The 13,652-nt window shown below is 33.7% G+C and overlaps 1 protein-coding gene across 1 annotated transcript; it reads left to right on the top strand.

The window, feature by feature from the left end:
• Positions 1 to 285: 285 nt before the first annotated feature.
• On the top strand, positions 286 to 10,990 carry LOC107485155 (uncharacterized). Its single transcript, XM_016105669.3, has 23 exons — positions 286 to 956; positions 1,797 to 1,868; positions 2,470 to 2,513; positions 2,852 to 3,000; positions 3,086 to 3,171; positions 3,421 to 3,498; positions 3,590 to 3,682; positions 3,869 to 3,988; positions 4,550 to 4,636; positions 4,798 to 5,007; positions 5,142 to 5,189; positions 5,377 to 5,631; positions 5,728 to 5,831; positions 6,617 to 6,861; positions 7,205 to 7,273; positions 7,364 to 7,428; positions 7,542 to 7,711; positions 7,813 to 7,891; positions 8,268 to 8,523; positions 8,797 to 8,842; positions 9,599 to 9,707; positions 10,147 to 10,209; positions 10,693 to 10,990. The coding sequence occupies exons 1-23, from the start codon at positions 633 to 635 to the stop codon at positions 10,771 to 10,773; spliced, it is 2,853 nt and encodes a 950-aa protein (XP_015961155.1). The 5' UTR covers positions 286 to 632; the 3' UTR covers positions 10,774 to 10,990.
• The last annotated feature ends 2,662 nt before the right edge of the window (positions 10,991 to 13,652 follow it).

Genomic DNA, 13,652 nt, shown 5'->3' with positions numbered 1-13,652 from the left:
TTTTGTGCGCGAAACCAATGGGCCGTCGTTTAGTTAGTGTCCACCATGTCATGCAATTGTGCTAGATCAGAGGAGATGATCACAGGGGCAAGTTGAAGCCACAATTGTAAATTTAGGAGTTTTAATTAGGACCAACGAAATTGTGGGGTCATTCTAAGTATCAGGCCAAATTTCAGGGATCAAATTCAGATTTAGCTCTCATTTTAAACACTAAAATTTAATTTAATTCTAACTAAAATTTAATTTTTGATATAATTAAATTCTGTACCATTAAAGATATGTTATTAGTTAGGTTGTAAGTGCAAGTTAGAATTCAAAAAACACTTCTAAACAAAAGAGTGAATTAACCATTCTACCAAGCTGGTTAGATTCGCAGCGAGTCAGCAACTATACTGATTATATTATAACCGTAAAACATAGACGACAATAAGGTGCCGTCCTGAAACGCTGTTTCAGATTTACTTTAATCTGAACAAGAAGACGGCACTTGCTGACGTCAGCAAAATGTGGTTCCACTTCACTACCAACTTCCAAGTTCCATCTCTCTCTTCTTCTTCCCCGTTCTTGATGTTTATATTATACACAATAACACCATTCACTCACATACCACTACTACCTTCCTTTCCAATTCCATGATCATGGCCTCTTCTTCTTCATCAATTGCTTCCAACTTCACCCTTCCGAGGAACAACGACGCCATATTGAAGCAGTGTGGCAGTAGCACGGCCGTGTTTGGAAGCGTTCGAGTGTTAAATCACAAACCGCGAAGAAGAAGCTGTGTGACTTACGCTTCTTCCATTCAGCTGCAGCAGCAGGTGGAACCGTCGCTAATTGGTGATGTTGACAAACAGAAGGATGATGGTAGAGTGTTGAAGGTCGGTCTTATTTGCGGCGGTCCTTCTGCTGAGCGTGGGATTTCCCTCAATTCAGCTAGATCAGTTCTTGATCACATACAGGTAGTATCACTTATCTTGCACAAATACCAATATCACTATTGAATATTCACAATTGCTTCGGTACTTTCTGTAAACTAGAGCTAAATTATCCCCTGTCATGTGTAAATAATCAACTCACACGTCTAATCAATTCAACTTATAGATAAAGTTTGGATAATAAAAGTAAGCTTATGGAGCACGCATTAAATGTCTTCCAAGATTACACAAGTATTTCTCAAGCTTTAAACTCCTACGACAAGTTAGTTGTCTGAAGTTTAATTCAAATATGATACTCTATATTCAAATAAAAATATGTAAGGAGTATTTGAATATAATATACATGTATATAAGGTAATTTAATCACAACTTTAACAAGAATTTGTGTATCAAAATTTTGTGTTACATATAGTAAACAGGTTGCACTCCTATTTTGGAGAAAGTAAAGCATCAAATTTGTGGTGTTTGAAGTTTGTAACTTACTTTGAAGTTATGAACCCTCTCCTGAGGATAGGTACTAGGAAAGTGGAGAGGGTACAGTTTTGATATGTAATTCGCTACTTTTTGTTATTAAATGTTTAAGTATTTCTTTTAAGAGATATGGGACAGGGAATTCGGTACATGGTATGTAGGTAAACGAGAGAAACAAGGTAAGTATGATATGACTTCTAAGGTCCTTGAAACTGGCAAATTCTATGTTGAGGCCTAAGTTGACTGGGTTGTGCCGAATTCAGGAACCTTGGGAGAGGTTTCAAAGCTTTCCAGAGAAATTTGAAGTCGGTTACCAACTTTGATGTTTGTTTAGAGATCAAATTGGTCCTTAAATTGACAGTTATTTAACATCCATACTGTGTTATGTGACAGGGAGATGATTTACTTGTGAGTTGCTATTATATTGATTGCAATCTCAATGCATTTGCAATATCTACTGCTCAGGTTAGTATAGTATGTGCCAAAATTGTGTAGCATGATCTTCTATTTAACTATAGTTTTTGACCAAGCTGATTGGTATATCTGGTTGACAGGAATTCTGATCTGAATGTTTCTAAATTTATCATTTGAATGAAACAAGGAAGGATAATCTACAGTTCTAACATTACGATGGCAAAATATTAGCTGAATAGTTTTTCCTTACGGCTTCCTTTTCTTCTTAAACATCACTAAAACATGTTTTTCTAAATTAGCAATGTTTATTGTGATATTAGTCCTGGCTAATCTCAGTAGAACTTAATAAATGAATATCCATTTGATGATCACCTTTGGCTAAAGATTTTTCAGTATCTTACATTTGCCAAGTAATCATGTCTTAGTTTTCTTATAGATGCAACAAGTTTATTTGCCTGTTACTACTGAGTGATTTTCGGGTGCATGAACGGTTATTGTTCTCGATTTAAAACTCTAAAGCTAGGGCTTTTACTATCATGTCTTCAATTACTTGGTAGCAAAGTGAAATGGAAAATCGAAAAAGAAAAGTAAAGAAAGAAGGTGATGTTTATTCCTTCCAAGTCATTTTTCTTGTTTCCATTTTTTTCCACAGGTATATTCTAACACCCCTGCAGATTTTGATTTTAAACTTGATAGGTCAGTAAACCCTTTCAGATTAGTTAAAATCACAATAATAGAATTATTGGTAAAATCTGTTTCTTATTTAGGAACAATTAGTTACGCAACTAATTAATATTGTTCGAAGAGTGGTCTATGAATAACAACTTTGTCGCCAAGTTTATGATATTCTTCTTTAACATAGAAAGATTGTTCCTGAACTAGAAAGAATTTTGCTAATAACTTCTCCTTCCTTTTTTTTATTTTTATCTTTTTGTTTTGTAATTTTTATCTGCTAGGTACCCCTGAAATTATAGCATGGAACAATTTACATTTGTAATAACTTGTGCAAAGTTGGTGGCTTGTTTATTTTGCAGCCTTGCCCAAAGTTTCCAAACTTTGGATGACTTAGCGGAGCATCTAGCTAAAGCTGTGGATATAGTGTTTCCTGTTATACATGGTCAATTTGGTGAAGATGGCACGATCCAGGTGCAATATATATACGAATTTCTTAAAGGCTGTAATGGTACTCTCTCTCTCTCTCTCTCTCTCTCTCTCTCTCTCTCTCTCTCTTCTTTGTTGCTCTCACTATCTTTACCTCTCGCACTTAGTATTTGCTCAAAGTTTCTGCCAGTATAAAGCATCATTGGAGCTCAGAAAGCATGGATTCATAACAGTACCAAGTTTCTTAGTTCAGGTATTGAAAGTTTTGTTTTAACACTTACTTGATTAGGCAATTCAATTGACCAAATATGTCTTGCACAAGTGCGTATCTTCTAGTTATTATAATCATATCTTGACATGTATTTTCAGTGTCCAATATCCAGTGTTTACTAAGGTGTTTTTCTAGCTTTATGGTTTAGCATGTATAGTTTTCTGATCAAATGACCAAGATTTTCTTATTTACATATACCGTGAGACTTGATAACATTATGATGACAATTAGGGTCATGAAACAAACCAATCAGAACTATCAGAATGGTTTAAACGGCATCGGCTAGACCCTGACTCTGGGAAAGTTGTGGTAAGGCACTTGATTTAGTCCATTCCTTGGAGATTTGTTGACTCATTTCAGCAGCTAGTTATGCTCATATACATTTACAATTTTGTCTCAGGTAAAACCAACAAGAGGAGGGTCAAGCATCGGTGTTGGAGTTGCATATGGTGTGGCTGATTCTCTCATTAAAGCTAATGAACTTATCTCCAAGGTATGTTAAGTCTATTCAGAACTGGATGAAGAGAAAATTTTTATTAATGTAACAACTTTTGTTGAAGTAGAATGAATATAGAGAAAATTAAGGAGGGATACAACTTGACTAGAATTATTTACTGTAAAATTTATGCCTATCTCATTGTATATGTTAAGTTTTTGTCATTGATTTTGTCTGTGACAGGGAATTGACAATAAAGTGTTAATAGAAATGTTTCTTGAAGGAGGGAGTGAATTTACTGCAATTGTCCTTGATGTTGGATCAGGTACACATCGGCGTCCTGTTGTACTACTTCCAACTGAGGTACAATTTGTTTTTCCTTCCACAAACTTTTTTACTGCTATTCTACTGTGCAACCATTTTTAACCCTCTGTTGGTTCTAAGATTTGAAGTGAGACAGCAGACAGAAACTATCACTATTCACGGCTTCATGCTGCCTTATCTGCTGAACTGTAGTTGGAATAGAATAGTCAGTCCATTTATGAATCAATAAAAAATGTCAATGCTGATGATTATTCTATTCCTTCCATTCCCTTTCACACTAATGTCTTGAACTAGACCTTATTGAATTTCTTCTTCTAAAATTTAAATTGAAGTAGCAGAAAGTAAAAGAATTTTTTCACTTGAGCAAATATGTTGTACTTTTGGTCATAGTATGATGCCATAAATGTGGATATGGAATTTCATGTAGCAATAAATATGTTGTACTAGTTATGTTAATCTTTAGTTAGAAAGGAAGTTCAGTTTTGTGGCTGCTTATGTTAATATGAAATTAATCATACAAGTTGGATATGGAAGTTGCAATCTGCTTTTACCTAATGAATATTTCATACTCGATAGTAATAGTGCATATTAGATGAACAGGTTGAACTTCAATCCCGTGGCGCAAATGATGTGCAAGAGAATGATGCAATATTTAACTACCGAAGGAAGTACCTTCCTACCCAACAGGTCAGTGTTATGTATGTGGCAAGGTGTATTGCACATGCTTGCTGATATTAAAAATGGTGTATGAAGTGATCTTTTTCCTCCAGTTTATTGAGTAGTTAATTTCAAGCCAATTACAGTCAGCGTGTATCTTTCTAATTGGATGAAGTATGTATGCTGCATAGGTTGCTTACCACACTCCACCTCGATTTTCCTTGGATGTAATTGAAAATATACGCAAAGGAGCATCTCTGTTATTCCAACAGCTTTGCCTGCAAGATTTTGCAAGGATTGATGGATGGTTTTTGCCCAATTCAGCTTGTAACTTACCATCTTCAGAAAGTGAGTTTGGGAGGACGGAATCTGGTACCATCATATTCACTGACATTAACTTGGTGAGAAGATTTTCATCCTTGGAAAGAATGCAGAAAATTGATTCATGCAGTTTCACTACTAATGTTTTTTTTTTTTTTTTTTTTTTTTTTTTTTTCTCATTACTGCTGATAGTGAAATTTGTTGCATGTTTCAGATCAGTGGTATGGAACAGACTAGTTTTCTATTTCAGCAGGCTTCTAAGGTATCTTCTGGATCTGTCTGCATTCATATGTCTTGTATTGAATATTCAGAGTCTTATATTTTCCTCATATACTTCTATGTCATGGTTGTGTTTCTCTCTATTTCTGTGTGAATTTTAAGTAGTTTCTTTCCTTTAAGTTCACCTTTCATCTTAGTGTATTTTAAGACTTCCTGTCTATATTATCCAGGTTGGCTTTTCTCATACAAATATTCTTAGGAGCATTATTCACCATGCTTGCTTGAGGTTTCCAAACCTTGCATCGATTATTAACAAATCAGGTCAGGTCCCAAGCAAATCAAAATACTCAAAACTTAACAGGTCAGTTCCTCACCACGAAGGAGCTCGAAAAGTTTTTGTAATTTTTGGAGGTGACACATCAGAACGGCAAGTATCTCTTATGAGTGGTACAAATGTATGGCTTAATTTGCAAGCTTTCCATGATGTAAGTGTCCCCCAATCAGGAAGACCATAAAGTTTCTGTTCAGTATACATAATGGTTGGGTAATCATCTGCTGAAGTGTAATCATGGTTATTACAGCTTGAGGTTACTCCATGTTTGCTTTCCACAACAAGTGAATATGAATCCACTGTGGATGGAAAGAAGGCTGATAATGTCATGAATAGAACAGTATGGTCGTTGCCGTAAGTATTGTCCATTTAACCTTTTACTAATCAGGATAAATATGAGGATTTTAACCCTGAAAAAATTATTGTTTTTAACCCTGGAAAAAATCATTTATAGGCCTACAATTTGCAGCTTAAGCTTTAGGAATGTTGGTACTTTACATTGTAGTAAAGCCTCAATTTGGTCAAGGTTGATATTTGCCACCATCACTATTCAAACAACAACAACAACAACAAATCCTTATCCCACTAGGTAGAGTCAGCTACATGGATAAATGACGCCATTGAGCCCTATCATGATTATGACTACAGTGAGATTGTTTACACATAAATTTCCTTTGACAACCTCATGTATAGTCTTTTTGGTTTTCCTCTACCTTTCACCATCTGTTTATCTTCTATTTGATCCATCCTCCTTTGGATGCTCTGGCAATCTTCTTTCTATATGTTCAAACCACTTGAGACGACCGTCACTATTCAAAACTCAGTTAAATTTCAGCACCAATAAATTGGCTTTTTGCCATTTAGTCCAAATGAATCTTATATTGGTGGTAGTGTTAGGAATTGAAATCACTCTTGGATCTGCATCTAACCGTTTTGCTTTTGGTTTTTGCACGTGTCTTAAACCATGTCATCCTGAAGAAAGCAAATTTTTTGTTCAGTTTGATTCTTAGAATTAGCACCCAGAAAGATATCCATTTATTTGTGCATTCCATTTTTTTAGTGAATTATGGTTCATGCATGTGACCTCTGCATATTGTAACTAGAGTGAGGTGTTTGAGTCATTGTTATCTTTTGTACAGTTATTCTCTTGTGCTACGACATACAACTGAGGAGGTACTTGCTGCATGCATAGAAGCAATTGAGCCTGATCGGGCTGCAATGACATCCAACCTGCGGGAGAAAGTAATGAATGATCTCATGGAGGGTTTTAAGGATCATAGCTGGTTTTCTGGGTTTGATATTGCTGATGAATTGCCTATACGATTTTCACTCAAACAGTGGATCAAGCTAGCCAAGAAGGCCGAGGCAACAGTATTTATTGCAGGTATTTAAAGCTATATGTGTTGTCTAGATGGCTAAACCTTAGCCTCAATTTCTTTGTTAATATATTATTAGTTGGAATGCATTATTAGTAATCAATGTCAATAGTGGAGTGTGACTAATATCTTAATAAGAATCATATTTGGTTAAAGCCAATATTATTCATAAGAATGATCTGTTTAAAAGTGGAAAAGCTATTTGTTCAAGTAGTGACATGACCCGAACAGGAAGCATGCTTTTAACATTTTTGTAATATATTATAAATCTGTAGTTTAGACTTATAGACATTTCTGGCTAACAAGAACTTTGGGAATGTCTTTACAAGATATATCATTTGTTACTTGTAGTTCATGGAGGCATTGGAGAAGACGGTACGCTTCAATCACTGTTGGATGCTGAAGGAATTCCTTACACAGGTTTGTTTATATTTCATACTGAATATATGGGATTATTAGGTATGCGATATTAACTGCATAGGTTCAATTTTCTTTCATCTTCTGTTGAAGGTCCTGGTGCAATGGCATCGAAGATTTGTATGGACAAAGTTGCAACATCTGCTGCTTTAAAGAATGTATGTTTTCGTAATTCAAACATGGTGTCCTTGAATGATGAGCACTCCTATAACATTATTTTCCTAAGTTGGACATGTTTTTCTGACTAAGCATTCAAATCATGTTATTTTAGCTGGCAAACTCGGGAGTTCTTACAATAAACAAGGATGTCAGGAAAAAAGATGATCTCTTAAGTAAGCCTATAAATGAGATATGGCATGACATCACCCAGAAGCTACGGTGTGAAACATTATGCGTCAAGCCAGCGAGAGATGGATGTTCAACAGGAGTTGCAAGATTATGGTAGATTTATCAGTTTGTTAGTATCTTAACAAATATTGCGTTATTTACCATGATTGAAAAGGTTGTTTCAATACTTTTCTGATCATTTTATTGTTATGCAGCTCCTCAAGTGACCTTGCAGTATATGTAAAAGCTCTAGAGGAATGTCTACTAAGGATTCCTCCAAATAGCTTATCAAAGGTATGGATAACGAATAGCATCATGTATTTATCAAGATTTCTTATGTTGGGGAATTACGAGTGATGTTACTTAGAGGTACAATGTACAGTTTTATACTGTCTTACTTGGTGTGACCTTAGTATGTATTACTATTTACAATATTGTTGTGTCCCGCAAAAATAGAATATACTTCCCTAGTAAGTATAAAATTCAATATCCTTCATTCTTCTTCCTTCTTGTCTTATTTAGCTAGAAAAATTTCCCTAGAAATATTAGCACTAGAACTCAGATAAATTTGCATTTATTGTGGTAACTGTTATATCATTACACACACTACATGTGCTCTTCATCTTTTGATTTCATGACATTATTTTTCTCTTGATTGATTGATATGCAGGCACATGGTATGATTGAGATGCCAAACCCTCCTCCAGAACTCTTGATCTTCGAACCATTCATAGAGACAGATGAAATAATCATGACATCTAAATTTAAGAACGAGACTTCTGATGGTCTCACGTGGAAGGGGCTTAGTAGATGGGTAGAAATAACAGTTGGAGTTGTAGGAAAACGCGGTTCGATGCACTCGTTAAGTCCAAGTGTAACTGTGAAGGAAACCGGTGATATTTTGTCGCTAGAGGAGAAGTTCCAAGGTTTATTCCAAACACTTAATTGTAGTCTTTATTTTGTACAAACTTAGTTGCAATTAGCATGATCTTCATGCAAATTTTCATAGTAGGATAAGACTTTATATTGTTGTTCTTATGAGTGTTTGGGAATGTGACTTCCTGCCACCACTGGAGAGAGTTTGTGTGGATCTCTTGTCGATCTCTGTCTTTTGTTTATGTTTTTCCTTTTTCTAAAATAGCTACAATTTCTTTTTTTACTATGCTTCATCTTTTAATGTCTTTGCATATTCTTGGCAGGTGGGACTGGCATCAATCTGACTCCACCTCCCTTATCAATCATGAGGTACATTGATGAGATTCTACATCTCTTTCCGCCACAAAACCTTCTTTATGGCTCATAATTTCTTAGCTTTCTTATTCTGTCTTTTATTAATAAATTCTTTATGGCATTGAAATTCAATTTAACAAACAATCACAAGATCATAGCCTTTTGTTGTGACGACAAATAATTATATTTAAGAGTTGATCATGTACAAAGTCTGCTGATGACTAAGTTCCTTACAACTTGTGACAAGGTTGATACTTCTACCCTGATACTAATTATATTAACATAACTGCCGTTTACAGATTGGTAAAAAATAATCCAGACAACTACTAATTAAATAACTTAGCTTTAGGGGAAAAAGAGGAATGGATTGACATGTTACAAAAATCTGAATTTGATAAAGAAAATAATTAGATTAATGGTTTGTACCTAAATATTCTGCATGCGGCATTTTGTTTACCTTTATCAAATGTGCAGATGCACACTCAGCTTTTTTCAATTTTGATCACTGTAGGTTTGTCGAAATACTTGATTTCTTGGCAATGTAATGCAAATCCATCTTTCTAGTTCAATATTCAATATAAAAGAAAATTTACTATGGAGTGAAGAGTTCCTGATTTATGCTTAAGTTGATATTAGTCATTTCCATCATAACTATTTACAGAATATGTGGAAAATTTTTGTTTCTTCACGCTGCAATGATGCTGGATTGACCTACTTTTTCTGAGTCAATTTTTCTTGAAGTGCATTTGAGTTTTTCCTTCCCTATTACAGTGCAAATGCATTGGAGAGATGTAAAAAGCACATTGAACTTATTGCAAACACTCTACAACTGGAAGGATTTTCTAGAATTGATGCATTTGTGAACGTTGACAGTGGAGAGGTTCGTTGATTTTCTTGTTTGGCATGTTATTTTTTTCCATTTTTTATCCCCTGATATGTTTATGATGACTTGTCTTGATGAATAGCTAAAAGTTTAAGCTATTCCTCTCATAAATAGCTGGAAAATGGGATTTGAAAATTTTGAAATAAGAATAATGATAACAATGACAATAACAATAACAATAATAATCATCCAAACATGCTTGGTGCACAAAAATATGAGGGAAGTTGAAAGTAAAGTGTATGCACAAGAATGAATTCAAACATGCTTTGGTTATAAGCTGTTCAAATGCATTGCTGTTTGTTGTTAGTCTATCAATCGAATGTTGCCACAACTCTCAACTCATTGAAATGAGGACAATAGTCTTCTCATATAATAGTATATTGTGTTTCAATGACTTCTTCTCACCTAACACCTTTATAATTTTCAATGTTTTTAGGTTTTGATTATAGAGGTGAATACAGTGCCTGGAATGACTCCTTCTACTGTTCTGATTCATCAGGTAAAGTACCTCCAACGATATGATATTTCTTTCTCTTATTCTTTCCATGTGTATATTCTACTAGGCATTCATGAGGTATGTCATTTTGTCGCTGATATCCCTTAAAAACTTGACAATTACACCACTGTAGTCAAAAGCTAACAAATACAACCCATATTTGAAAGTATTTGTCAAGCAAAATCAATCTATTGGGTCCCACAAAATAAACGTCAGATCTTTGAGAAACCATTTTGTCAATTAATATTTTGATAGTCGACATGGGGGTTTACTCCTTTTGTTGCATAATTATGCTAAATCAGTTAACCTTATTGTAAAGGCTAGTGATATGAACTTGAAGGAAATGGAATTGAAAATTCATTGTTATTACTTTGAAGAAAACATGTACAAGTTAGCATTTATATAAAATTATAAATATATAAATTACCTTTTATTTCAACATATTTTATAATTTTAACTTTTCTTCTCATTTCATGTGAATCTCAGGCACTAGCAGAACAACCACCATTATATCCTCACCAATTCTTCCGTAAACTTCTTGATTTGGCTTCAGAAAGATCCATGTGATCTCTTGTTTTATTATTGTTTCCAAAGGTGATCACATTGAAGTTATCATGTATCACTTATATGAAAGTTGTTGCCCTTTATAATGTAATGCTTAACTTTGGATCATTTACTTGCTTCCCTTTCTGAATGTGTTCTCAAATGCAATCATTGATTATATAGTTTGTGTACTCTTAAACTGGCTTTGAAGAAAATGATTTTGTTAGAATACATTATGAAATTGGCACTAATACTAACTCATATGGATTCAGCCTAGCGCCCTAGCCTAGTGAAAAGTAAAAAGTCGTGCTATTTAGGGCCAGTTTGGCTAAACTTCTTAAATAAGTTCTTTTGAAAAAAGGAACTTAAAATATAAGGACTTTTATTAATAATAACTTTTAAATAAGTTATTTTGAGTTTGGATAGTTATTATAGAAGTCCTTGTTTTAAAGTTGTGCATTAAATAAGAGTGATAAAATAGCTTTTGAAAATAAGAGAAGTCACATTTTTTAACTTCTTCAAAAGCTCTTAAATAACTTTTTGAAAAATTAAAAGTTTATCTAAAAAATTGTACCAAACACATTAATGTAACTTTCTATAAGTCAAAAGTTGAAAAAAGTAACTTTTATTGGTGTTTCCAAACGGACCCCTAGTATTGTAAAAATATTAATTAAGAATTTAAAAACCTTTTTATATTTGGACCTAAGGTAGCGTTTGTTTTGAGATACTGAGACAGAGACTGGGAGATTGAGACTCAGTATTATGTTTGTTGGTTCAGAGACTGGTACTAAAATTTCTGTCTTTGTCTCTAAAATTTCAGTATTTCAGTACTTCCAAAAAGTAGGGACACAGGGGACTAAAATTTTTAGAGATGGAGATTGAAACTTTAATAACATTTTATACTTAAAATACCTTCATTTTAATTAATTAATTCTAATTTTACTCTTTGTGCAAATTAAATTAGAGTTCTATTCTTGTTTTAGTTTCTGTCTCCCACTTTGTACCAAACAGAATACTGAAATTTATTTCAATCTCTGTCTCTTAGTCTCTGTCTCTCAGTCTCAGTCTTTCCGTCTCTGTCTCTCCACCAAACACTACCTAAAGGTTTTCTCAAAATATGGAATAGTCTAGCCAACCCATTTGTAGATATTATCTGCTTTAGCATTCTATAATAGAAGAAATCTTTCACTTTTATCCATCGAAACACGTACACAAGGGAGAAGTATCCACATTCTTATAAGATGTTTTGCTTTTCTCTCCAACCGATGTGTGGACGATTTTGATGGATAAGTGTGGGAGACATTGATATCATTTCTACCATCAAGAACAAAATTGGGAATCCTGAAGTGTCAAATCGAACGATATCCTCAAATGGGTTGTTGGGTCATTAAGCATTGCATTGCCGTCGACGTAGGAGGAGAGAGACGACAAAGAGGGCGACGACGATAATTATGAGGATCCGTAGATAGGATTTCTTTCCATACTCTGTCATTCGGCATTTTTTTTATTTTGTTTAGCACTTTGTTATTTAACATTTTTTATTTCTAACATTTAATTTGACATACAAAATAATTAACATTTTTATTTTTTGTTTTAGTTAAAAATAATATTTAGTTTTGATTATGTTTAATGGAGAATAAATATTGATTGTGAAAATATTCATTAGGAAAGCAGGTTGTAGAGATTTGTGTATATTTGATTAAAAATTAATTTTCAATAATCTAAGTATTAACTTTCGGATTTACAACGAAAAAATTTCGAACGTAAATAATTATTTTAATTTTTAAAATTAAAATTATCCAATAATTTATCGTCAGAATTACTGTAAAAATATTTAATGGTAATTACCGTTGGATTTAATCTACCGTACTTATTAAATAGTTTTGTCAATTTTGATCACACTTACGTCAGATTAATCTGACAGTAACAATTTTTTGCCGAGCTTTTTTTTACAGATGTTGTTTGATGGTAAATTCAACATAAATCCGATGATTTTAACCAAATCTTTGTAGTAAATGAAAGGTGAGGGAAAAAAATAACGATAAAATTGGAATATAAAAAAAGATTTAAATAATAAAAATAAAATTTATTTTAAATATTGAGGATAAAATTATTAAAAAATAGAGATAATTTTAAAATATTTAAAAATATTTAGGACAAAAAACTTGTAAACCCTGTTAAATTAGTAGATAATTAGTCAATAAATTAGTTTTTAATAAAGAAGACTAGAAATGTGAATATTATATCAAATTAGGATAGAGCTCACCGAAACGAGAATTTTGACACTAATTTCAAAGAAATCGGTCTAAGATTAGACTAAATAGGCCGAACCGGATCCAAATCGGGCCGTGAGCCCAACCGGCCCAGCACATTTAAGTGACTTACGGGCTCTTCTTCCTCATTTTTAGAAGCACGCTGAAGCTAATAGCAGGGAGAAGAGAAAGAAGAAAATTCCCGAACCCTTACGGCAATCTTCAACTCGCCGTAACTTCTCCGTCCAATCTCCGATCGCCGCACCGTTTGCGGCCATGCGTCCACCACGTCAAGTTCTACATTTTTACTGGAACAATTTTATTAGTAACTTGTTTAATCACTCTCAATCTTCTCTTCCCTCAAATTTTTGAGAATTGAGTAGGAATGTTGAATTTTTTTTATTTCTGCCATTTTAGGATCCAATTAGCTTGAAGAAAACGTTCACTCTTGCTTATGTGAAGCTTGGGTAAGGTGAGGATACCATAATTCTATTTTAATTTTATTGAATTTGAGCTTTGAGTATTAAATTGGATATATATGTGTTATGAATGTGCGTTAGGTTGTGAATAAATAATTGGAGTTTGAAATTATGGACGTTGGAACTTTTTATGGAGGTTGGGCATTAGTATTTTGTTGGGCTTTGGAGCTGT

This window comes from Arachis duranensis, chromosome 4 (genome assembly GCF_000817695.3).
Source record: "Arachis duranensis cultivar V14167 chromosome 4, aradu.V14167.gnm2.J7QH, whole genome shotgun sequence".
Taxonomy (NCBI): domain Eukaryota; kingdom Viridiplantae; phylum Streptophyta; class Magnoliopsida; order Fabales; family Fabaceae; genus Arachis; species Arachis duranensis.
This window is presented reverse-complemented; position numbering and strand designations above follow the sequence as displayed.